Source organism: Schistocerca americana, chromosome 7 (assembly GCF_021461395.2).
Source record: "Schistocerca americana isolate TAMUIC-IGC-003095 chromosome 7, iqSchAmer2.1, whole genome shotgun sequence".
NCBI classification, from domain to species: Eukaryota; Metazoa; Arthropoda; class Insecta; order Orthoptera; family Acrididae; genus Schistocerca; species Schistocerca americana.
Window position 1 is genome coordinate 312,518,120 of NC_060125.1, and position 27,642 is coordinate 312,545,761.

The following is a 27,642-nucleotide window of genomic DNA, read 5'->3' on the forward strand; positions in this document are numbered from 1 at the left end:
GTATTAAAATTCATGGAGAAGAAATAAAAACTTTGAGGTTCGCCGATGACATTGTAATTCTGTCAGAGACAGCAAAGGACTTGGAAGAGCAGTTGAATGGAATGGACAGTGTCTTGAAAGGAGGATATAAGATGAACATCAACAAAAGCAAAACAAGGATAATGGAATGTAGTCTAATTAAGTCGGGTGATGCTGAGGGAATTAGATTAGGAAATGAGGCACTTAAAGTAGTAAAGGAGTTTTGCTATTTGGGGAGCAAAATAACTGATGATGAAGTAGAAGATATAAAATGTAGGCTGGCAATGGCAAGGAAAGCGTTTCTGAAGAAGAGAAATTTGTTAACATCCAGTATTGATTTAAGTGTCAGGAAGTCATTTCTGAAAGTATTCGTATGGAGTGTAGCCATGTATGGAAGTGAAACATGGACGATAAATAGTTTGGACAAGAAGAGAATAGAAGCTTTCGAAATGTGGTGCTACAGAAGAATGCTGAAGATTAGATGGGTAGATCACATAACTAATGAGGAAGTATTGAATAGGATTGGGGAGAAGAGAAGTTTGTGGCACAACTTGACCAGAAGAAGGGATCGGTTGGTAGGACATGTTCTGAGGCATCAAGGGATCACCAATTTAGTATTGGAGGGCAGCGTGGAGGGTAAAAATCGTAGGGGGAGACCAAGAGATGAATACACTAAGCAGATTCAGAAGGATGTAGGTTGCAGTAGGTACTGGGAGATGAAAAAGCTTGCACAGGATAGAGTAGCATGGAGAGCTGCATTAAACCAGTCTCAGGACTGAAGACCACAACAACAACAACAACAGTGGTATTAGCCAAAACGTTGTTATAAATAAAGATGTATGTTAAGTAATCTAGAGGTTTTTTCCCCATAAACTGTTGGACAGTAGCTGTTACATTCCTAAAGTGTTAAAGCTGGTGGCTGTGCCTGACCTTCAACATGTCTGTGAAGTTTTCTTTCAACAAGATCTGCCTGTACTGTCCTGATCTTCCTCGACACAGAGGATGTTTGATTGTTGCCCTGGCCAGCGCGTTCTCCAGATATCCCACTCACTGATAACGTCTAGCCACAATCTGCCAAGAGACTGGCACTTCACCACTTGACAGTTACCACAGGTGAAGGCAAAGAAGTGAAGTGGCGTGAAATCATTTACTCATATCTGTCACTGAAGCTCAGTTCAAAGTGATACTCGACCGGATTAGAGCCTCTGTTGCTGCCAGAGGTTTTACATTCTGCATACCCCAAATCACCTACAAGTTTAATAATGTATACTTCCTAATATACTGCCCAACTAGGAAGTAAAAATTTAAATTTTCGTTGTTTGCTAGCCTTTCTGATTTTACAGTTTTAATGGTCAGCTCTACGACCAGTCTGGAGTGCTAAATGGTTGCCAAAACCAGTCTGGACTGCTAAGTGGTTCAACGATTTGTTCTGACTTCTTTCTAAGACCGCTCCTAAAAGCTAAAACCGGTACGCCACCTGCCAACGTTAAGGGAGAAGGGCTGGAATCGATTCGTCCTTCGAAGCAGCCGCCCCCCCCCCTACGAAATTGGCAGGTCAGCATCTAGTAAGGGTGCTGATGACGGTGCTGTTGAGCGCCCCATATCCTCCATCATCACCATCATCATCATCATCATCATCATCATCATCACCATCACCATCATCATCATCATCATCACCACCACCACCATACTCATCACCACCACCACCACCATCACCACCACCACCACCACCACCATCATCATCACCACCATCATCATCACCACCATCATCATCATAATCATCATCATCATAATCATCATCATCGAAAAAGAGTGATCGCATTAGAACACGTGACACATGTGTGGATTCATTGGTACGTACCGACGCAGCTGCGTGGTCCGTGGCCGAAGGGCGCGTAGCAGTAGGGGTGCCTGGTGCGGCAGGCGTCCTCTGAGAAGCGCTCTGGGTCGAAGCGGTCGGGCTGCGGGAAGAAGCGCGGGTCGTGGTGCAGGCCCAGCGTGGAGACGAACAGCGGCGTGCCCGCCTCCAGGGGAACCCCCGCACCTGAACCTGCGCACGTGGACGTGTCCAGGCTGCGCGGCCGCCGGCAACGCCGCTCCACGTACGGCAGCGCCGGGTACTTGCGCAGCGTCTCTGCCACAGATGTTGTTCATCTGTTACTGATGACTGAGCCTCCACAGCACAGCATCAGTGCAATAATATTTCCCCAGGAAATCACTTTTAAATTCTGCGCTTCACGGTCATAATAACTTATCCACCGCACTCTGATACTGTAAAGGCAGTAGTTGTTTTCATACTCCCTTACATCATACGGCCCATCCTTTACCGTGCTAAAGTTGCGTGGTTCTCCACCCCTCCCAAGTTCTACAATTCCATTTAGATCCTGGAACGCCATGCACTCCGCCTCGACTTCTGTTTCCGTTTACCTTCTCCTACTAGCATTCTGCACGAACTCATCAAATTTCCACCTCTCCTCACTCATACTGAACACCTCCAAACAATCTACACTATCCGCAAACTCGACTCGAATAATCCTACAGTTTCCCCTCTACTTTCCAGTCGTCATACGGTGCTGCGCCTTAACCAACGCATCTCACCCACCCTGCACCTTACACCCTCCACATACTCTCCCAAAGAAACTTCAATCATACCCCCCCTCCCATATTATGACCTCCACTCTGATGTTTACTCATCCTATCAGCTGTCAGTCCAGCCCACCCATTCCATCTCATCAGGGCTACCTCTCCCTCCCTTATCCACATTTCTTTACGCCTTTTTCCCCCATCTGCCTTTCTTTCTCCACCAATACCCTTTTCCCAACCACCCCTACCCATCTCTACTCCATCCGCTCTTCTGAACCAACAGCCACTCCTTCCCCATCGATACTGTGCATCCGTCCTCCATCCTTATATCACAACATTCCTACCGTGCTCGCCGATCAACCTGTTCTCTTTCAACAACAGACACCCTATCCTACGGCAGGTCCTTCCACCTTTTAGTGCCAGGAAAGTGCTTCTTTTAGATATCAGCGTTTTGGCGTCATGCTCAAATATTTCTAAATGTGCTCTTAAAATGTTTAGTTTTACCTTTTATCTTAGTGTTTTTAACTTAAAGTGCAAGATGTTGTATCTCTTGCATATACATAAAAATTTCCATTTTATTTTCACCTTTAAAAAGTTTAAAATTCATTGTAATATTTGCCGGCCGGTGTGGCCAAGCGGTTAAAGGCGCTACAGTCTGGAACCGCGTGGCCGCTACGGTCGCAGGTTCGAATCCTGCCTCGGGCATGGATGTGTGTGATGTCCTTAGGTTAGTTAGGTTTAAGTAGTTCTAAGTTCTAGGGGACTGATGACCTTAGAAGTTAAGTCCCTTAGTGCTCAGAGCCATTTGAACCATTGTAATATTTCAATTTTCTGTTTCTTGTTTTTTCGCCTCATTTAATTTCTGCTGTCAATTGGCTGAAGAGTGGGTTGACTGTACTGCTGACAATCCACCCCTCACCCACATGGGAGCGGGGGTCATGAAATACCAATACAGAAAAAAAAATTTTCTCTATATCTACGAGCTGATCTGCTTCAACTTGATTAAGGCGAATCCAGAAAAATTTAAAACAACTGAATGTCTTCAGAATGCGAACTCGACACTTTACTCAACACTCAAAACGCTCATACAGCACAAAAATGTGCGCTGATGTCCGCATTGACTATGCAGTTTGACAACGTCCAAATGCGAAAATGGTAAGTTCATAAAACGCCCCTATGCGGATGCACTTTGTCATACAGTGCGCTGGGGGTGTCCATCTCCGTTCTTAATGGGTTGCTACCTTAGTTGACTTTCGCCAGCCGACCTGCACACTTCAATCGTTTTCGTTGTTATACGCACATCAAAGAAAGGTTTGGACAGAAAATTGGAATAGAGGTCAATATAAACAGCATCTCCGCCATTTTTATTGCTCATGAAAACTACACATTGCGTGTTGCACCACCATACAGCGAGACCTTCAGAGGTGGCGATCTAGATTGATGTATACACCGGTACTTCTAATACCCAGTAGCACGTCCTCTTGCATTGATGCATGCCTGTATTCGTAGTGGCATACTATCCACAAGTTCATCAAGACATTGTTGGCCCAGATTCTCCCATTCCTCAACGACGTAGATCCCTCACAGTGGTTGGTGGGTCACGTCGTCCATAAACAGCCCTTTTCAATCTGTCCCAGGCATGTGCGGTAGGGCTCATGTCTGGAGAACATGCTGGCCACTCTTGTTGAGGGATGTCGTTATCCTGAAGGAAGTCATTCACAAAATGCGCACGATGGGGCCGCGAATTATCGTCCATGAAGACGAATGCTTCGCAAATATACTGCCAAGGTTGCACTATCGGTCGGAGGATGGCATTCACGTATCGCACAGCCGTTACGGCGCCTTCCATGACCATCAGCGGCGTACGTCGGCCCCCCATGGTGCCATCCCAAAACAGCAGGGAACTTCCACCTAGTTGCACTCGCTGGACAGTATGTCTAAAAAGGGAACCTCCCCATCGCACCCCCCTAAGATTTAGTTATAAGTTGGCACAGTCGATAGGTCTTGAAAAACTGAAGACAGATCAATCGAGAAAACAGGAAGAAGTTGTGAGGAACTGTGAAAAAAATAAGCAAAATATACAAACTGAGTAGTCCATGCGCAAGATAGGCAACATCAAGGATAGCGTGAGCTCAGGGGCGCCGAGGTCCCGTGGTTAGCGTGAGCAGCTGCGAAATGAGAGGTCCTTGGTTCAAGACTTCCCTCAAGCGAAAAGTTTAATTTTTTATTTTCAGACAATTATCAAATTTCACGCACTCACACATAATCAACTTCGGTCTCCAAAATTCCAGGACATATTCAGATTTGCTTGGACATATGCAGGATCTGACGGTCTACACACGGAAAAATTTGAAAACGTTAAAAACATATGTTTTGACAGAGCACAGGGAAAACTGTGCTACTGTGAAACTGCTGCATTCATTTGTTGCAGTTAATGTGACCAACTCTTATGTTTTCATCACTTTTTTGGGAGTGATTGTCACATCCACAATAAAACCTAAATCGGGCAAGGTAGAAGAATCTTTTTACCCATTCGCCAAGTGTACAAGTTAGGTGGGCCGACAACATATTCCTGTCATGTGACGCACATGCCTTCACCAGTGTCGTATAGAATATATATCAGACGTGTTTTCCTGTGGAGGAATCGGTTGACCTATGACCTTCCGATCAAATGTTTTCGGTTCCCATTGGAGAGGCACGTCCTTTCGTCTACTAATCGCACGGTTTTGCTGTGCGGTCGCAAAAAGCAGACACTAAACTTATTACAGTGAACAGAGACGTCAATGAACGAACGGACAGATCATAACTTTGCGAGAATAAACTTTTCACTCGAGGGAAGACTTGAACCAACGATCTCTTGCTTTGCAGCTGCTTACGCTAACCACGGGACCACGGCGCTCCTGAGCTTAGACTATCCTTCATGTTGCCTGTTGCGCATGGACTACTCACTTTGTATATTTTGCTTATTTTTTTCACAGTTCCACACAACTTCTTCCTGTTTTCTCGATTGATCTGAGTTCAGTTTTTCAAGGCCTATCCATTGTGCCAGCTTATAACTAAATCTGAGGGAGGTGCGATGGGGAGGTTCCCTTGTAAGGCGTTCAGCCTGACCGGGTTGGCTCCAAACACGTCTCTGACGATTGTATTGTTGAAGGAATATGCAACACTCATCGGTGAAGAGAGCGCGATGCCAATCCTGAGCGGTCCATTCGCCATGTTGTTGGACCCATCTGTGCCGCGCTGCGTGGTGTGGTTGCAAAGGTGGATCTCGCCATGGACGTCGGGAGGGAAGTTGGGCATCATGCAGCCTATTACGCACAGTTTGAGTCGTAACACGACGTTTTGTGGCTTCACAGAAAGCATTATTCAACACGGTGGCGTTGCTGTTAGAGTTCCTCGAGCCATAATCCGTAGGTAGCAGTCATCCACTGCAGTAGTAGCCCTTGGGTGGTCTGAGTGAGCCATGTCATCGACACTTCCTGTCACTCTGTTTGGTTCACTCCGAGACGTTTGGGCTCTTCCCTTGTTGAGAGCCCTTCCTGGCACAAAGTAACAATGCGAACGCGATCGAACCGCGTTATTGACCGTCTAGGCATGGTTGAACTACAGACAACACAAGCCGTGTACCTTCTTCCTGATGGAATGACTGGAACTGATCGGCTGTCGGACTCCCTCCGTCTAATAGGCGCTGCTCATGCATGGTTGTTTACATCTTTAGGCGGGTTTAGTGGCATCTCTGAACAGTCAAAGGGACTGTGTCTGTGATACAATATTCACAGTCAACTTCTGTCTTCAGAAGTTCTTGGAAACGGGGTGATGCAAAACTTTTCTTGATTTGTATATTTCTACTACTTGGAATGGCATCAAAATTTCCGCTCTCCATTGATGGAGGAACCATTCTGCATAATCACACACATGTGAAATCATCCATTGTCATGAAGCTTATGTCGGAAGAGGGAATGTTACAAACTGTGCCTGAGAGGGCTGCAAACCGAGGGAATAAAGAAAGAGGGCAACAGCTACAAGAACCTCCTAGGATTTCACTAACATTTTGCAACACACAGAAAAAGCACAAGAAAGTTTTATATTTTGGTAATAATGATGAAAAGCTTGTAGGGGGCTGACACAATTTCCACAGGAGACATTCTTTGTTTTATCTTGCAAGTAACATAGTAACCACAGTTTTTACTATGCTACATTTTTACCTCTTTTTGTTTATGACAGCGTACAGTCGGACTCCTTTTGCTTAGGTTGACCCTATGTTAATGGGGCTAGTTATTTTTCAGTACTATAGTGAGAATGTATTGACTTAGGACGTTTATATTTGTCGAGTTATTGATTATCTATGTTACTAACCGACAAATCCAGTTCATGCTTCATGGTACATGGTTCATAGTTCCACAACAGCTTGCCTCTCTAATGGCTTTTGGGGCCAATAAAAATTTGATTTTCAATATTTCGTATACAGTAGTTATTGACCAAATTAAAATATTTTAAATGCTATTATAATCTACTCATTAAGAGGTATAATTTTACATCTGCATCTAGATACATTTTACATCTACATCTAGATACATTCTCAACAAGCCATCATAAGTTGTGTGGCGAAGGGCACCTTGTACCATTAGTAGACATTTCCTTTCCACTCGCAAATGCCTCCATACGAACCCTAATTTCTCTTATCTTGTCTTCATGGTCTTAACGCGAAATTTGCCTTGGCGGCCGTAAAATCGTTCTGCAGTCAGCTTCAAATACCGCTTCTCTAAATTTTCTCAGTAGTGTCCCTTCAGAGATTCCCCTTTGAATTCCCGAAGCATCTCTGTGATAATTTTGTGTTGACTGAACCACAAGTAATAAATCCAGCAGCCTTCTTCTGAATTGTTTCGTTGTCTTTCTTCAATCCGCCCCGTGTGGATCGGAAACACTTGACCAGTGTTCGAAAATGGGTCGCACTAGTGTCCTATATGCGGCCTTCTTTATAGATGAACCACACTTAAATTCCTTCAATTAACTGAAGTCGGCCATTCTGTTTTCCCACTACAATCGTTACATGCTCGTTCTATTTCATGTCGCTTACACCTGGATATTAATCGACCTAGCAGTGTCAAATAGCACACGACTAATGCTGCATTCGAATGTTACTGGATTATTTTTTCTACTTATCTGCATTAACTTACATTTTTCATTTTTAACAAGCTGCCATTCATTACACCAACTCGAAATTCTAAGTCATCTTGTATTCTCGTATAGTCACTCAACGACGACACCTTCCCGTACACACAGCGTCATCAGCAAACAGTCACAGATTGCTGCTCACCCTGTCTATTAGATCATTTGTGTGTATAGAGAGTAAATGGTTTAAAACACAGTATTACAGTTAGAAATAGGCTATATGTCTTGAGACAGGGTAGCTCAAACGCACAAATAACCCCAATTATATTCATCCAGTATTTGAGAATGACAGCACTTTTCGACTTCCAACAAACTTGAAACATAATTTCACACCTTTTATAAACGTTTCCTCGGTTACATGCTTAACACCAAATATTTAATACATAGCCTATATGTAAGGTAATCAGATGTTGAAACTTCAAAGAACTGGGGACATACTGGTGGTGACCTAGCCTGTTAAGGCGATAATTTGGAGGTTGGCCACGTGTAGCTTACAATTTATATGAGTTGTGTGTTCGTGAGTAAGCGTCAGGTGTCGAACCTCCCCTCACCTGTCGTGCAGTTGCCGTCCACACTGGAGAGCTCACCAGTACTACTGTCCCCTCCCTTAGTGTGGCCTCTGCACAGGTATGGGTCAAGTTATTCTGAGCACACACTGAGAAATTGCATGATCCTCTCACGGTACCAAATTATGCATGTGGTCAACCTGTGATAAGAGTCGTTTGATTCGTCATCAGTCTTGCAGTCCGAATCCAAATCTGTACTTGGCTTTAAAATTAATCACATATTTGATATACCTTTCTTTGTAAGTCTGAACGAAATTATCGTTTGAGCTTCTCTATTTTGGTGCATGTATGTGCTAGAAATAGCTCCTATTTCCCCAAAGTCTGCTTCTACCAGTTTTTCCATTCTTAACATTAGTGATGTCTGCAGAAAGTACCGGACCAAAACTTCCTCTTACATCGGTCAACACGCTGAAAACAACTTAAGAATTTGTGATGTGATCGTGACATATCGCTGAGCAATATTTTATTACTTTTCTCTTCATTTCTTGACTGCCAACGGCCTTGCCGCAGTGGTAACAACGGTTCCCGTCAGATCACCGATGTTAAGCGCTCTTGAGCTGGGCTAACACTTAGATGGGTGACCATGCGGTCTACCAAGCACTGTTGGCAAGCGGGGTGCACTCAGACCTTGTGAGGCAAACTGAGGAGCTACTTGATTGAAAAGTAGCGGCTCCGGTCTCGTAAACTGCCATACGGTTGGGAGAGCAGTGTACTGAACACATGCGCCTCCATATCTGCATCCAGTGACGCCTGCGAGCTGAGGATGACACGGCGGCCGGCCGGTACAGTTGCGCTTTCATGACCTATTCGGGCTGAGTTTAGTTTTTCATTTCTTTACTATTTTTGAGGAAAGTACAAAGGTTGCTTTCTCTGGAGGAAGGTTCCAAATTATCCTGTTACGAAATGAGCGAGGCCATGTGTGCCTTGACCACAGGAGGCTTGTCGCAAACGCCGTGTAGAAGGTAAGAGGGTCCTGAGGGCGCTGCAGCTCGTGGAAGAACTTGCAATAAACCCCTGGTCCTCACTTTGCTGGTGAGTGCTGCTTTCTCCTCTGAAGGCAGCTGCCCCTAAGCTATTGCAAGTCCTTAGAGTATGAGTGTGCATGATGAATTCACCTCTTTGTACGTAGATGTAAGAACAGGCCAACATGGTGCTGCTCAGCAACCATGAGAAAAATTCGTTGCCTTTCCCTTCAAATCTTGTTACCCAATCGACTCAGTCTTGGCTGCCAAAGTGTTTAGGTGCAAAGGGCTCGATCAGTGACTGGAACATGGCTAGCGGACGATCCCAACCTCTTGTATTTTGAGATGCTTTTTGTAAGCCAAGGAAGGAAATTTTATGCAAGATTTCTCTGTATTCACGTAAATTAATCGAATACCAGTTACTGTGGCAATGGCTGGATGTACTCTCCTCCATGTGGCGTTTTTTAAAAAGTCAGGAGCTAGATTTAGAAGAGAATTTCGGGCGCTTGTCGTGGGGTAGCCATCTGGGGCCCTCGTGGTCCAGAGATCATCGGATACTGCCTTTTACAGTCACGCCATCTCGGCTGTCTTTATTCGATACTAACTGGCGCATTCCAGCACACATTTTCTAGATTTTAGTAAAAGTCGCATTTTGGATTCGTGCTATGCACTTTCTAGGCAGCTCACAAGTTTCTCGCTTTGGTATGCAGCTTGAGTTGCCTGATTAATTGTATTGGTCTGTGGCTCTTGAACTCGTTTACTTCGCATCAGCGAAAATTTCAAAGTTTGTAGCGTTTCCAAAGCAGTCTTCCACGCAGATTAGGTACCTCCTCACAACGTTAGCGAAACATTCTTGATTAAACTGAGCTTCGAGAAAGCTTTGTGTTTCAATATTTTGACGAGTTTGTGCTCGTTGCATTAGAGCATAATTCTCAGTCAGCTTTGTCGTGACTTTATCTTCATTTAATTGCTAAGTTATTTCGAGATTTTGAACAAATAAATGACTTATTAAATTCAGACTAGATCTGAATGTCAGAACCAAAATATTGTCCTACAACTGATCCCGGTTATGCGACTGTCTAACAACCAATACAACCTCTGCATTCCTAATTTATTGTCCTCACTGTGACGGTGTTTCATTGTAAAGCAACCTTTTTATTTAAACTTGACGTATGAGAGCATTTTTATCTGTGATTTAATTTCTGGTTCACGAACATTGAGCTGAGCACGTCTTAGATTTACTAAACCAGTTATGGTTCAGAAATTATCTACTGTTGGCATCAGTCCATGACAACTAGCCATGACAACTACTGCTACGAACTGGGTCGTGGTTCAAGTGTGTCGTGTTCAGGGCTTCTCAACTGTCTTGCAGTGGTATTTGCTGTTGTCTCTATCCTATCACACAGTAGGTACTTCCTCCTCCTCCTCCTCCTCCTCCTCCTCCTCCTCCTCCTCCCAAATGTAGCGGAAAGAACCAATTTACGAATTCTATACCGCTTCAGAAACACAGTCGCAACATTAGTTCCTCGATTGATCAATTTATTGTTTCAGATAGTTGTCCTGCAAGCAAGCATCCGTCAAGCCCCTCCCGTAATGTTTTTAAGGACACAGCATTCAGTTGAACTGAAATCTGAAATTTTCAGCTACCTCGAACGTAATGGACTTCCTACCGAATGACCTAACTGTGCCATTATCCACCAATAAGAGACTAGGAACAAAAATCTAGAAGGGGGAAGCGTAGGGTTTGGAAGCCGGGTAGCGTGGGATCGAATCTCACCAAATATACCAGTCCTAGTATCCACCGACAGGATGCAAGAAAAAAACTGGCTGTGCACAGAGGGTATTGATTTAATTAATTAGTCAATCAGTCTCACAGAGTGACGGGATATTTCCAAGATATCCACAGTTGTGGGGCTTTGCCAGGTATCCACTGTTTTGTTCAGGACAAAGGTAGGGTTAGTGTACCACATGAAAGACACTATCTGCTTCTTCTCGAATGTCTTTGTTCCATCCGCTACAGGTTTAAACAGCAGTGGAAGTGCAAGAAGAAAGACATGTACTGACTACCAACACTGAGTCTGCATGAGTGGTGAGGGGGCAGGAGAGGGGGATGGAGGCTCGGAGGGGTGGGGTAACATCTTGATGTGGATGTATTTGCATACAATGGTTTACTCAAACAGGAAGCATCCACATGAGAGAGAGAGAGAGAGAGAGAGAGAGAGAGCATGAGAGAGAGAGAGAGAGAGAGAGAGAGAGAGAGAGAGAGAGCATGTGTTTCAAGAGGAATTTCTTAAGTATCAACATCAAACGGTTGCCGCCACCGATGACTTGTTTGGGAATTAGCATGACAACCGGTATGTGCACCACAGTAGACAGTTGGCTGTACAGCAGCTGACAGTGGTCCTTGGGCCTGCACATGCGGGAACACGCGAAGCGGCCGCCCGGCAAAGTTTGGGCGTGGGCGCGCAATGCCTTGTGGTCAGTGTCAAAGATTTTTAACAGTGTAATTATGTGTGGTCGGTTATGTTGACGGTCTTCCTTCTGAGGTCGGAAACGAAAGCGATGTAATTGCTTAAATATTGCTTACTGCCTTGTCAGCCTCGACATCTTTAAATAAGCAATATTCCATACACAGCAGTTAATTTTCCGACAAATTATTTAATTAAGTAAATAAACTATATTTCAAACACTGCCTTGTATCCCATAAATTGTTTAAATAGACAATATTCCACATGTTGCCTTGTCTATCAGAAACTGTTTACACAATGTTCCATATACTGTAATCGATTTCCTGCCAAATACTTTAAATAAATACACAAATAAACTATATTTCGTACACCGTCCTTTAACCCATAAATTGTTTAAATAGACAACATTCCACTGATTGCCTTTTCTATCAGAAATTGTTTAAACAATATTCCATATGCTGTAATCGATTTCCCGCCAAATGCCGAAAAACTGAGTCTTTTTCCCATCAATTTGTGGGTGGGGGAGGGGAGAAGGGATGGAGGTTGGAAGTGAGGATTTAATTAATTGATCAATTTAATTAACTGGTCAATGAAACTGATGGGGTGGGAGGAGGGCTATTCAGATAACTCGGGCCTGAAAGTGTGCTTGTATCGGTGAGTGGGAGGGGGGGATTTTGGAGCTTCCCAGAGGGTTGGGAGAGGAGGAGTGGGAGGGTAAGGGGTAGAGGGCTTTTCTTGGAAGGGTGGATTATCCCAAGGGGGTCACAAATCAACCTCTGGTGGTCGTGATCCACTCAGCAGAGCAATAGGTTAAGGGGGGGGGGGGTAGGTGATAATAAATTAATCAAGTTTTCCCTTTTGTGTTAAAATTATTGTAGTGTTTATAAATCTCAATAGTCTTTCTATTCATAAAGGCATAATAATGTGATGTTTTAGATATTGATACTCGTCTCAGTGAATTTGATTTCGTAGTCACCCTCTTGGTAAAAGATATTCCACTATGGCCTAATTGTCTGTATGTCCCACGCGACAATTCCTCTTTTGCTCAACCAGATGGTACCTATATAGACCAGACCACGACTACAAAGAATTGTATATACACCCAGTGTAGCCAAAGGATGTCATAACTTTTGCCGATCTTATCTTCCTGGTGGGTCTGAAGGTAGTTTCCACACCATACTTGCTCAACACTTTCAGAATGCGATAAGTAATCGTACTAATGAACAGAAGGAAAACTTTTCCTTTTCACGGCCGTCGTTCCTCGTCGAACCTGATTCTCTTCTTATGGTGAAGTGCTCGATCTATCTCCTTGTTCAAATAAAGCTTCTTCTTGAATGTCGACCATAGATGTTGAATTTCATCTTTTTAATAAGTCGGTTCACAAATTTTGTGCGTCCTGTCCAACAAAGTTTTAATCACACCTCCTTTTTGTCAGGGGTGTTGGTTAGAATCTTTGTGCAGCCAGTGGTCAGTATGTGTGGTTTTTCTGTATACCCTATGCCCCAATGTCCTGTCCCCTCGCTTCATAACAGACACATCCAAGAAATTCACTGGGCCATTATTCTCTGTCTTCATAGTAAATTGTGTTGTTGAGATGTATCAGGAATGCATGCAATTCCTCTGCACTGCGTGTCCATACTACGAAAGTATCATCGACACAGCGGTAACACCTGGCTAGTCTTTTAGTGGCAGTCTGCAATGACCATTGGTCAAAGTTCTCCATAAACAAATTGGTTACAGCCGGACTAAGAGGCCTGCCCATAGCCACCCCGTCATTCCGTTCATAAAAATCATTATTGCATTGAAAATGGCGGACCGGTGTGGCCGAGCGGTTCTAGGCGCTTCAGTCTGAAACCGCGCGATCGCTACGGTCGCAGGTTCGAATCCTTCCTAGGGCATGGATGTGTGTGATGTCCTTAGGTTAGTTAGGTTTAAGTAGTGCTAAGTTCTAGGGGACTGATGGCCTCAGATGTTAAGTCTCATAGTGCTCAGAGCCATTTTTTTGCATTGAAAATAGGTCGTCGTGAAGCAGTGTCTAAATAACTCCACAATATCTGCTGGAAAAATATCCGCTATATATGAGATAATTTCGTTCATTAGACAAAGTTTTATACATCGACCACGGCCTATTAGCCTGGTAGTTTTAAATATCAGTACCAGCCGTGAAAACTTACAGTGTAAGCTTTAATGGCTCATGCGTCCCCAAACCAAAGGTAAAAAAGCTATTTTTCTCTAAACTTTGGCCATCTGGATCTCCCACTTCTGTCACCTTCATTTACTGCAAGCCCTGCATATACAAGAAATTTGCAAGAAATCGATGATGACGAGTAGGCGCGGTCTCCTTGTAAAAAAAAAAAAAAAAAAAAAAAAAAAGAGAGAGAGAGAAACTCGGAAGCCATAAAGTTCTCACACCATGCACATTTTTAAAAATATTTTTGTGGGATTCCACAGTCTCAACGTGTTTTTGGGATGACAACACGCTCCAAGTAGGCTGTAATCTGTTTATTATCCATGAAATTAGCCAATTTTAAACATGGATCATTTTCAAGCGCCTGTTGCGCGTTCAAAAATGACGAGATTGGTTTGTGCATCAGTAGTATACAAGCTCTCGCATACACATATACCTTATAACCCAAGTTACTTACATGTTTTAAGCTTCAAGCTTCATCTCACATTTTACTACATGGCTGGTACATGTGGGCAGGTATACATCGTACTTCTCTACGAATATGGCGCAAAAACAGTACAACAGTGTAGATGACTGCGTCCATTAGCATACACATACAGAAAGCTGCCATATCATAGTATAAGCACAGCTGTTATGGTATGACCTAGGATTTATGTAATTTGTTACTGGGTCTAATGTACCACATGACGTATTCGTTACTACATCAGTACTGTTTTATTTCATAGACTGACTGGCACATCCCATTAAGAGGCCCGACATGATCTTTTTTAGTTCGGACTTTGTGCTGTAATTTCTAATAGTACATGTTGTATGACATGACATATGACGTATGAGATTTGGCCCTCTACTTCTAATAAGATAGCACTTGTGAGAATAACGAGCATAATGTGCCAGTAAATATTGCGCTAGTAGCTTAGATAATTTTATTGACCATCCATAGCTACGAGGCGTACTCGGAAAGCAAGGTCCGATTAGGTGCGAAATGGAAACCTCTGTGAAAATCCGATGGAGCTTTGAGTAGATGTGTTGAACAGTGTCTTTAGTGTGTCTGTCGATAGCTTCACGTCGCTCTTTGCAGTTCAGAGCGCAAAGTGATCACGTGGAAATGCCTAAAACAACAGTGTCTCCCGCCAAGTGAGTGGATCTGGTGAGAGATTTCGCTTGAACCTATTCAGTCCACATAACGTAAATTTCATGTGTTTCTTTTTTCAAGACAATTTTCAGGCGCGTTCTGCAGGGGCAATGAGAGTCTCCTGCAGCATTTTCGATGGGAAGTGTTTGATCACCCACAATACAACTCTTAATTGGCTTCCTGCGTTGTTCATCTCTGCTCACATGAACCGCTGGCTACGAAGACATCATTTTGGCACAAACAACGAAAGGCAGACCTGCGTAGAGAATTGGCGCAAAGTACAGGCGGCTGCTTTCTGTGACGAGGGTACTGGAAAGTTTGTACAAGGCCACGACAAATGTCTAAGTCGGAGCGGCGACTGTTTACAGAGGTAGCTAGAAGATGTGGCTACCTGTTGCGACTAAAAAATTTTTGATTTTCACTGTGGTTTTCATTTCATAGCTAACGGCAGGTTAAGTAGAAAAGAAAGTAAAGATAAAAAGCACAGGTTCTGTTCGTATCGACGCAGGTCGTAAGATCGAAACGGTAATTATTCAAATCCTATCGCTGTATCATTCGGCAAAACCCAAGCTTGAGGAGCAACAACACTCGCTGGATGTCATGAAAGTTCCTCTCTATTTTTTTATTTTTTTATATGTCATGTACCGTACGGTCAAATTGAGGACCATGTCTCCATGGTCATGGAACGAGTCAGTACATGAAATTATAACAGAAAAGTAATAACAGCTAAAATGAAACTTATATAAATCATATGGACACGACAAGCCATAAGTTTAAATAAACATAATCAGCAATGTAACACAGGAGTTAGCTTAATTTGTTAATTTGTCCAGGAGTTTCTCGACAGAGTAGAAGGAGTGAGCTTTGAGGAAATTCTTCCGCTTAGGCTTAAAAGTGCATGGACTACTGCTAAGATTTTTGAATTCTTGTGGCAGCTTATTGAAAATGTGTGCAACAGAATACTGCACCTCTTTCTGACAAGAGTCAAGGGGGTGCGTTCCAAATGCAGGTTGGATTTCTGCCTAGTATTAATTGACTGAAAGCTATTAATTCATGAAAAAAAACAGATCTCGTTAGTAAGAAACCACATTTTAGAAAATATGAATTGGCAGGCCATTGCCAGAATTCCCAGACTACAGAACAGGGATCGACAAGAGATTCGCTAACTTACACAACATATTGCTCAAACCGCCCATTTCTGAGCCAAAAATACCATTTTTGAATCAGAAGAGTTTCTAAAAACTAGTAACATACGTCATAAGTGATGAGAATAGGCAAAGTAGACAACTTTTCATGTCGAACTGTCGATTATTTCAGATACTGTTTTAATGGTAATTAAAGCAAAATTTAGTTTTTGAACTAAATCGAGAACATGAACTTTCCACGACAGCTTACTGACTATCTGAACGCCTTGGAATTTGAACTGTATGGTCTCACTAATCACATCCCCATACTGTGTAATCAAAATGTCAGTTTTTGTTGAACTGTGTATTAGGAAGTGTAAAAACAGTCTTACTGTAATTTAACATCAATTTATTTTCTACAAGCACTGCATTATTTGATACTGTGTCAATACTGCACACATCCTTCACTACCAAGCTGGTGTCGTCAGCAAACATAAATATTTTAGAATCGCCTGTAATACTAGAAGGCGCATCACTTGTATAAAGAAGAAACAGAAGAGGCTTCAGCATTGACCACTGAGGCACTCCTCACTTAACTATGCCCCACTGGGACTGCACGTCGTGGAGAACAACTTTCTGCTGTCTGCCCTTAAATAAGAAAAAAAAAAAAATGTGTGTGAAATCTTATGGGACTTAACTGCTAAGGTCATCAGTCCCTAAGCTTACACACTACTTAACCTAAATTATCCTAAGGACAAACACACACACCCAAGCCCGAGGGAGGACTCGAACCTCCGCCGGAACCAGCTGCACAGTACATTACTCTTAAATAAGAGATGAAACAGTTGCGAGCTACTCCGCTTATTCCACAATGGTCCAACTTTTGAAGTAATATTTTGTCATCGACACAATGGAACGCCTTAGTTAAATCAAAGAAGACACCTAGCGCTCGTAATCATTTATTTGATCCGTCCAGGGCCTCACAGAGAAAAGAGAATATGGTATTTTCAGTTGCTAAACCATTTCTAATACCAAACTGTATATTTGACAGCAAATTGTGTGAATTGAAATGGTCGATCGGCCTTGTATACACAGCCTATGTGTTTCTCTATTAGAAGTTTACGATACGAACTGCGTTTACACGGCGTTTGAGCGGCTGGGAGGCTGCGCGCGCTCACCTGCGACGACCATGTGCAGATAGGTCATGGCGGCGATCTGCTGGTAGGAGGGGAGCGGCCCGAGCCGATCCCTGACCTCGTGCCGCAGGCGCTCCTGCAGCGCCGGGTTGGCGGCCAGCTCGTACAGGCAGCAGGTCAGCGTCGTCGCCGTCGTCTCGGAGCCCGCCGTCACCAGGATGGACGCCTGCGCCGTGCTCAGCTCCAGGCCGCCCTCTGCGGGAGGAAACCACGTCTCAAAATAAACAACCACGTGCCGTATCCTAGAGGCAGCCCGTGCGTCGATGCTACAGGTTTGTGTGGCTAAATCCCTGACCCGGCGCAAAGACAATGCAATAAGTACTGTTTCTGAAAGATTCAATTCATTAGGGAGGTTGCATTGGTTGGCTGGTTGATTTGTGAGAGGGGACCAAACGGCGAGGTCAGAGTCCCATCGGATTAGGGAAGGATGGGGAAGGAAGTAGCCGCGCACTTTGGAAGGAACCATACCGGAATTTGCCTGAAGCGATTCAGGGAAATCACGGAAAACCTAAATCAAGATGGCCGGATGCGGGTTTGAACCGTCGTCCTCCAGAATGCGAGTCCAGAGTGCTAACCACTACGCCATCTCGCTCGCTGAGGCTGCATTGGGATGCTTTGAAACGTTAAAAGAAAAAGAAAAAATCACACTGCCTGACAAAACTGTGAAGCTCCCAGCACGGGAGGAGGAAACGAAATAAAACTTCGCAGGTTAAGATGGTTCTTGTTCTGGTCTTCAGTCCGAAGACTGGTTTGATGCAGCTCTCCATTCTACTCTATTCTGTTCAAGCCCTTTCATCTCCGAATAACTTTTGCAACCCACATCCTTCTGAATCTGTGTATTACATTTATCTCTTGATCTCCCTCTACAATTTTTACCTCCCCCTCCCACTTCCATTACGAAATCGGTGATCCCTTAATGTCCCCAATGTGTCCTATCGATCCATCCCTTTTTATAGCCAGGTTGTGCCACAAATTTCTTTTCTCTCCAGTTCTTTTCAGTACCTCCTCACTAGTTACATAATCTACTCGCCTACACTTCAACATTCTTCTGCTGCAGCACACTTCAAAATCTTCTATTCTCTTCTTGTCTTAATTGTTTACGTCCATGTTTCACTTCCATAAGTGGCTACACTCCATACAAATACTTCCAGAAGAGACTTCCTAACACTTAAATGTATACTCTACCACGCTCTGATCCGAACGCCACTTTTGTTTCTCCTAGTGAGTAGTCCCCACCCAGAGAACAAAATGGGGAACTGTTTTACATCCGGAATATTTCACATAAAAGGATACGATCATCATTTAACCATACAAAGGACTTTGTGCCTTCTGAAAGAATTACGGCTGTAATTTCTCTGGCTTTCAGCCGTTCTCTGTATCAGCACAGCAAGGCTCTTTTTGTTGATGCTACAAGCCCAGATCAGTTAATCATACACACTGCTGCTCCTGCAACTACTGAAAAGGCTTCTGCCCTTTTTCAGGAATCACAAGTCTGTTCTGGCCTCTCAACAGGTACCTCTCCGTTGTGGTTGCACCTGTCGTACGGCTACCTCTATCGGTGAGGCACGCAAGCCACCCCGCAAACAGCAAGAGCCATGGTTCGTAGAGGGTGGAATAAGACGGTATATGATGTTATTTCAGTGATTTCTTGGTGGAAGCCCACTTATTAGTATGACGTTGCATCCCCCTTTGGCCTGGATGTATGCTCTTAGTCCACTGGAAATGGTGCCATAAAACAGTTGTATCCTCTCCTCAGCTGGCCCACAACTGTTGTAGCGAGTCCTCACTATCATGGATGCTGGTACTGGAAGAGAGCTGACGTCCGAGCTGGTCCCACACACGTTCTATCTGGGTATCTTGCTGGTCATGGATTCACTGAGACATGTGCCGTGTGCGGACGAGCATTATCCTGTTGGAAAATGACACCATGATATACTGTCACATGAGAAATAACAATCAGGATGTCCGTGATGTAGCGTTGTGCTGTTACAGTTCCCTCAGTCCGTACCAGTTATGATCCGAAGTCTTACCCAAGGGCTCCGGTCACCACGACGCCAGGAGTAACATCGCAGTTCTTTTCCAAAACACTGAAAGCATGGTGCCTCTCCACAGATTTCCACCATATTCACTGACGACGGTCAGCCGCCGTATTGTATCGCCGCTGTTCAACGATGAAGACGTCCGCCCCCGGTAGCTGACTGGTCAGCACTACAGAATGTCAATCCTAAGGGCCCGGGTTAGATTCCCAGCTGAGTCAGCGATTTTCTCCGCTCAGGGACTGGGTGTTGTGTTGTCCTAATCATCATCATTTCATCTCCATCGACGCGCAAATCGCCGAAGTGACGTCAACTCGAAAGACTTGCACCCGGCGAACGCTCTACCCGACGGGAGGTCCTAGTCACACGACATTTACATTTTTAACGTTGAAGACAATGTGACGCCATTCATCAGCAGTCCATGCTTCTGGCCACACCGCTCCAGACGCATCCGTTTGTGTTGTGGTGTTAATGACAGCGTGCCCATAGGACTAAGTCCAGCTGCGTCTAGTCTCTGACCAATGGTGTGGGATAACACAGAAGAATGTCCCAGCGAATCCACTACTTGTTCTAGGACGGCAGGCACAGATGTGAAGCGGTTACGATGTGTTTGGGGTACAATACGGTGATCCTCCCTTTTGTTGGTCACGTGTAGTCGACTGGAGCTTTGACAGCGAGTGTGTCTGCTCCAATGCTACCATCCAGTCCAAAATCGGGCCACTGTCACATCCAAATGCCCAACAAATCTGGATATTACATGATCCGATAGGAACAGAGACTGGCAATCAAATCGCTTTCAAAGATTGTCAGGTGTTGATAACGCTGTCTGACACCAGTACACTGCATCCCGGTGTCCTTTACAGTAATCATTCAATGTATGACACTCCTCCCACCCTTTGTAATTATACCCTACCAGGCCTGGTAACAACGCTGAACAGGAGCAACACTGATGCACCCTGGTGACCATTCTAGTTCAGGCAGAGAATTGCAGCTCTAATTATTTACATATCTGCCGATTGTGTGTTAGTATATGAAGCTGCAATGGCGTCCTACCATGTTCTCGGTGCTTGACTTTTTTGGAAGGCAGTACAGTCGCTCGTTGCTGAGTGAGCTTCGTAGGAGTCCTGTCTTTCTAAAAATATTTGTTCCCATCTCGCCAGTCTTTAGTTCCACTTTCATAAAAATGCACATTTATTAGCAAATCGTAGTGTTATCGTAATGTACTGTAACATATTTTTAATAGAAATAACACCTTTTTATTTTTAGATACTGGTCGTATGAAGATAAATTAAAATTTGAGACATACTTTCGAAATGCCTTATTGTTATACGAAAAAAAAGTACTTCAACAATATTGGTCAATCTCTAAAAATAAAAATTATTTAATTTTATATTTGATGTTTCTCATTTTTGTAACAAATTATAATTTATCGTCAATACACACATTTTCACGTGATTAGTAATTAAAAATTAAAGTATAAAATTTTTATTAAAAATTATGATTCCATAATGTAACGAACATTTCCATTCGATAAAAATACAGAATTTTAATAAAAGTAGGGAAAAAAATAAAAGTTCCTACTGGTGATATTCGAACGAGCGACTTATGATTAGAAAACTTACCCTACGAATTTTTTTCTCAACTGCCGGCGGCTAGCTAGTTTGCGGTGAAAATTATATCTCGCCTGTTGGCTCAAAGCACTGAATATGACGTATACTAGACACACCTTGGACGTTGACGCTGCAGATTTGTGTGTTCAAATCACTGAACCGAGACAATTCGGCTACGAGCTGTTTCTGAATGATTCACGCCTGTAAGCAGAATCGATAACGATGCTTTGAAGCACTAAATGAGGAAGAATACTAGGCACAAAATACAGGGTGGCCAATGGGCATGGAACCACACTTCTAAAGCAGAATCAGATGGATAAATTTTATAAATTATATAAATGTAAGTTATATAAATTTAATGTCAAATGACAAGAGATGGGAGAGAAAACCCGAAACGGGAAGATAATTACAGAAAGAAAAACCATAACGCCTTTCGTCTGAGCATAACTTTGTTTATTTTCCATTTGTGAAAGACGTTTGTTCAATCCAGTCTCCAGCCATCCTGATTTAGGTTTTCCGTGATTTCCCTAAATCGTTTCAGGCAAATGCCGGGATGGTTCCTTTGAAAGGGCACGGCCGCTTTCCTTCCCAATCCTTCCCTAACCCGAGCTTGCACTCCGCCTCTAATGACCTCGTTGTCGACGGGACGTTAAACACTAACCACCAACCAACCTTAAAGGTCAGAAGGAGCTGATGACGTTAACAGAAGCCAAGCGCATCGAGATCCTCCTGATAGAAGGAGACTGGAGTACCTGTGTAGTCACAGAGAATTTCAGACTACACGTTATCCACAGTGCGGTGGAAAAAATTGTCACGAAATATGGTCAAACTGATTTTGTCGCAGGCAAGCCGAAAACTTGACAGTTTAAAATAACTACGGATCAGTCGTCAACCGCCGTTCTGGCATTAATCATTAAGAGTTCAGAACTCTGTACCCATCACATCTCTCAGGAATTTGGGTTGAGCCGCACCGGGTGAGAATTTTTGGCACACACAAATAGCACCCTTACAAAATGCAAATATTGCAGTATCTCTCCTAAAAAGATCCCAATCGTCGTTTTTAGTTTGTAGAATAGGTGACAGACGGACGAAAATCGTCATTTCCCTTATGATGTTCTATTTACCAACAAAGGTAATTTCTATGTGCCGGCGGGTGTGGCAGAGCAGTTCTAGGCGCTTCAGCCTGGAACCGCGCGACCGCTACGGTCGCAGGTTCGAATCCTGCCTCGGGCACGAATGTGTGTGATGTCTTTAGGTTAGTTAGGTTTAAGTAATTCTAAGTTCTAGGGACTGATGACCTCATATGTTAAGTCCCATTGTGCTCAGAGCCATTTGAACCATTTTTTTAAATTTCTATGTGAACAGACAGGTAAATAGACTCACAGATACTGATCAGATGGATCAGACGTGAACCCTAACTGGAATGATACATCGAAGTAGTTATGGTTTGGTGTGGAATATAGAGTCTTCGTACTGCTGGGCTCTTCTTCATTTGGGATACACCAACAGTAACAGTCCGTCATCTGCAGTTGTTAGAAGATGTGCTGTCATCGTTTCTATCTGAAGACGGGACATTTACAACTTTCTTTCAGCACGATAGTGCCTCAACTCATTACAGGATAGCTGTCTGGAGGTACCTGGATACCCAGTTTTTCTGGAGATGGATACGCCGTAGAGGTCCGGGGGAATGGCCCCCCGTTTCTCCGATTTAAGACCCAGAGATTTCTATCTGTGGAGAGATATGAAGGAAACTGTGTGCCGTGAAGATTAGAAACGTTTAACACTTCATCGAGTAGCTTGTTAATGCCTGAGCTAGCATTCCGGTACATACTATGTTGGTTAGAGTCCATGAGGAATGGATGAAGCGGGTGACAACAATCGTACAACGTGCTGGTAACACCTGGAGGACACCCTGTGGCCCTTACGTGTTATGGTCAGCACTTAATTTGTTGCTTAAGAAGTGTGTCATTGTGATATTTTTCTCAAATGAAAGACACTACTGCTTTTCTTTATGTACCTGATATCATGAATCCTTTCCTTTTGAACAAACGGAGTTGCATCGAAAGAGGTCTAAGGAAAAAGCTTGGCACTCTGTGGGGCGGAAATGGACACGGCGACGAGAGGATGAAAAACGCAAGAAGCATTTGAGATGTGCATTGGGGGAGAATGGAGAGCATAAGATGGGTGGAAAAAGTGAATAAGTTAAAGGTGTTGGAAAGCATTGGTGAGATGAGGTCTGCTGCAGCTTATAAGAGCAAGTAAAAAGAACTGGATCCGAAATCCGTTGAGACGGAAGTGCTTGCCAAAATACGATTTGGAAAGTCTAGTTTATGGGAGGAGACTGAGGGGAAAGAGGAGGTACAAGATGATAGACGACACAAAGGGAAGCGGAAATTACTCGGACCTGAAGAGTATGGCAGAAGACAGGAGAGCATGGAGAGTTACCATGTAAGAACCTGTCTTTGGGCAGAACACTTTTGATGATGCTGATGATGACTTCCATCCCAGATGGCATCCTCCAAAGTAGCCGCCATATTGGTAACATAGCGTCACATTTTTCCCACTCTCACATCTCATACTACTTTACTTTAAATTTGTGTTTATCCACCTGTTTTTCTTTTAGAAGTTTGACTCCACATACATGGACTATCTTGTATCTTGATCGATCCCGTCCTATTATTTGCCTTCCGTAAACAATATCGTACAGGATCCCTGTGTAGCGACACCACATACAACCTGTTGAGGTACTCTCACGACCGACACGTGGACCAATTCTACCTTGACACACATGCATATATAAATGCCGGCCGCCAGTCGAGTCACAGAATCCGGAAAGCGTCAGCACGATGAAGTAACAAAGTGAAATAACACTAGAGTACGTCCTTTTCCTGAAGGTAATGTGTGTTCAAGTTGTATGTCAACCGAACATGGAGATTTTTCAGCTGTTAAACAGGAAATTGTATTCTATGAGGAGTTGTTCATAATAGACTTCTGGTTCACTTTTCTATATTTCCATTCATGCTCCGCAAATCAACGCATGGCTCATGATGGATGGTGTGTCATACTAACTAAATTGTACGTGTCGAAAGCGCTCTTTAGTTATCACTTTGGTCTCTGATTAATACCAATAGGGCAAGTTAGCTAAACTGTTCATCTCTGATATTCCGTGAACCCTAAAAGATACCGTAATCGTGTTTTCACCCCGATGGATTGTGAGAAAGTCCTCAATAGCCGACGCATCCTTTGTTTTCACAGTTTTATTAATTAGAGAAACGTCGGGACCAACTTTGCTTTTTCAAAAGAAACTAAAGCAATGTCCTCTGCTAATATCGTAGTTATAAATGAGTGGCGCTTAAATCTGAAAAATCAGATTAGTAGTTCTGTAGTAATTACAATATTTAGAACTTGGAGTTTATCTGTTTGGAACATTAAACCGATTGCTATCTTATACGGAAGTTCGTGTTGTATGGAATAGTACCGTCAGGTAGATGGGCGCTCCGTTTCACGCAGCTAAGACAATCTATTCACAAAAGTCGAGTATTGGAGAAAAGGTTAGTGCAAAATTGATATTAATCTCATTTGGAAACATGTGGTTTGTCCACAGGAAGACAAAGGACCTGGCATCTAAGAATGATGCACAGTTAACTACGGTAACAGTTCTGCTTTCGCTTTTGCAGGACTTTGAAAGAAAAGTGCATCTCAAAAATTGAATGAATTTTTAAACAAGGGAATTCAGGTACAAAGATTGTTCAATAATAATTTCGCATCATTAGTTTAATGTCCGGAAATACATTTACATTGAAAACTTACATCAGCAGATGCATAAAAAATACGACATTACAAAAGAATTTGGTCGTAACACTTTCTTAAAAATGCATTCACAGAGAATGGACAAAAGAATGTGAACACCTGACATATACACAATATTTTTTTATTAATAAGGCGGTGGGCGACCATTGGCTTTGAGAACAGCTGCAGTTCTCCGTGGAATATATTCGTAGTGTGTCTGAATAGCTTCCAATGGAGTGTTCTCCCATTCTAGTACCAAAATATCTGCCAATTGTTTCAACGATGTTGGAGCTGGAAAGCAGTTCCCCACTCTCTGCTCTAAAACTCCCCCTGACGGTTCAATGATGTTGAGTTCTGCCGATTGTGCTGGGCAGGGAAAAAGTTTGATGATATTCTGGTGCTCCATAAACCGCACCTCAACGTTTTTGGCTGTGTGTATGAGCGCATTATGGTCTTGGAATACGGCAGTGTTTGGCAGCAATATTTTCGTAATAGTAAGCACTTTCTTATCGAGAACGTCATTTGTAGCAATCCAGCCAGTGAGGGTAATGATACGTAGGTGCCACTAAGGAACATGACATACGGTAGCTGCCCAAATCATAAATGATCCTCTCCGATGCTTGGCTTTAGGAAGCAAACAGGCCTGATCGTAGGCTACTTTTGGGGTTCTCTATGCATAAACCTGGCTGTTTGTAGGAAACAATATAAACCATGATTCATCGAACCACGCCACATTCCTCCAGTCATCAGGTGTCTAAGTTTTATGGTCGTGGCACCATTCCTTTCGCAGCTTTGCAATGGTTTCCTTTATTAAGGGTTTCTCAATTGCAGCCCTTCCATGAATGTTCTCTATCTCTTTCCTCATTTTTATTTCTTTTTTAATTTTTTTACTGCGAATATTTCATTTGAGAACCACGTTCCAATTTCAGTTCTTCTTTCTTTGTTCTTTTCTTTTCTTCCAGTATACCTTCACCTATTCACTATGTTACTTCTTTCTGTCTTCAGACCATTTTCACCCAGCCTTTTTTGCTATCCTGCCTTGGAATCCTTCCAGTTTCCATACCTTCTCCCTAAAAGCTTGTCTCTTGTTTATTCTTCTATTTTTATATTGTTTCTTCCTAAATCCTTTTTGACTTCGTTAACCCAGCTTAAGTGGACTCGTTACCCCACAAATATTTGAAAATTTTACTAGTTGCTCTACTGTCCTGCATTCGAAATACAGTAGATATCTAGAAAACACGAGTCTTCTTTCTTTCATTACGTATGATACATTTTCTATATTTTGGTATACTTCAGCATTACTTCATAATTTTCAACCTTCTTCTGTGTATTGTGGTCCTTCAAATGGTTCAAATGGCTCTGAGCACTATGGGACTCAACTGCTGTGGTCATAAGTCCCCTAGAACTTAGAACTACTTAAACCTAACTAACCGAAGGACAGCACACAACACCCAGCCATCACGAGGCAGAGAAAATCCCTGACCCCGCCGGGAATCGAACCCGGGAACCCGGGCGTGGGAAGCGAGAACGCTACCGCACGACCACGAGATGCGGGCATTTTTGTGGTCCTAATATTTTCTTTATAATTCGCCTTTCTAGTACTTCTGATTTATCTAAATTATAGTTTAATGCCAGGCTTTCGCTTGCATAAGGCATTCTGACTTCACTACTGTGTTGTAATGCCTTATGTTTGGATTTTTGAATAGACCCTTTTTATTGTCCTCTCCTTTATTTTTCGACCTTTTTCCGCTGTTGCAAATATGCAAGTTGTATAGGTTAAATGCTGTCTTTTGCAACTGTAATGAAAGTCATATAAGACCACACGCATGTGGGTTTGCTCTTTATCTTCAGTGGTCACTGTAACAATACGGTTTTGTTTGCTAGGATCATGAACAATTTGCATACTTTAATTTACTACTGTAAACAATATTACTTCATATTGTTACTCACGGTCTTTTTTTTATTTATGTCATCCTTCCCGCTCTTTCGCTTATATGTGTTAGATTTGGACACACATCACGCTAAACTTATTTACGTTTTTATGTTGTAAACAATTTCTGTCACCTCACCATTTCGAGACGACCAAAACAGAAGACGAACACATCTCGCAATAGCGAAATAAAACACACGAAATGGCGAGATAACAGTGGTTCCTCAAACACAAAAACATGAATCTGCTTAGTATTACTGAAAGTGCAGAGTGCTAAAATCTGACGCATACGATAAGTGGAAGAACAGGAAGAATGACGAAAACAACAAAAGAACCTTGAGTAACCACAAGAAGTAATACTGTTTATAGTAATGAAATAAAGCGCGCGAACTGATTGTGATCCTAGCAAACAAAATGGCAACAGAAAAGAACAATATTGTTACAGTGACAAATGAAGGTGATTTAGAACAAAGCGAAAGGCGTTTGGTTTTAGCAAGACTCTCATTACAGTTGCAAAAGACGGGTATTTAAATTATATAACCTTAGGCTTGTGAAGCTCCTGCCGTACTGTTTTTGTCGACAGAGCATTACTCAAGCGCGTGTTGAGTTCAGTAGTCACTTTTGTCGTGAAAGTTTTATATTGTCTGCCTACAATCATTTTTAATGCTCGTCGGCCTCTGTCAGTTAACTTCGGCTTTCGTCCACCATTCCTCTTCGCCGATGGTGTTTCACCATGTTCCGTTTTTTGCTGTCATTACCGTGGATTCTGTCGCTCGTGTAAGGTTATAAAGTTGATCCGTTTTCGTCACAGATGCTCCAGCTAACTGCGAATTAACGAGTTACCCTTTTTGGAAGTCTGGGAGATCAC

At 43.0% G+C, this 27,642-nt stretch overlaps 1 protein-coding gene across 1 annotated transcript in view; it reads right to left on the reverse strand.

Annotated features, from left to right (window-relative positions):
• LOC124622898 (cytochrome P450 6k1-like) overlaps positions 1-27,642 on the reverse strand; it is a 162,568-nt gene that overhangs the window by 36,734 nt on the left and 98,192 nt on the right. Inside the window, exons 6-7 of the mRNA XM_047148688.1 lie at positions 17,392-17,604; positions 1,880-2,152 (exon numbers count right to left, since the gene is read on the reverse strand). Coding sequence (XP_047004644.1) covers positions 1,880-2,152; positions 17,392-17,604 — 486 coding nt within the window. The remainder of the gene's footprint in view (positions 1-1,879; positions 2,153-17,391; positions 17,605-27,642) is intronic.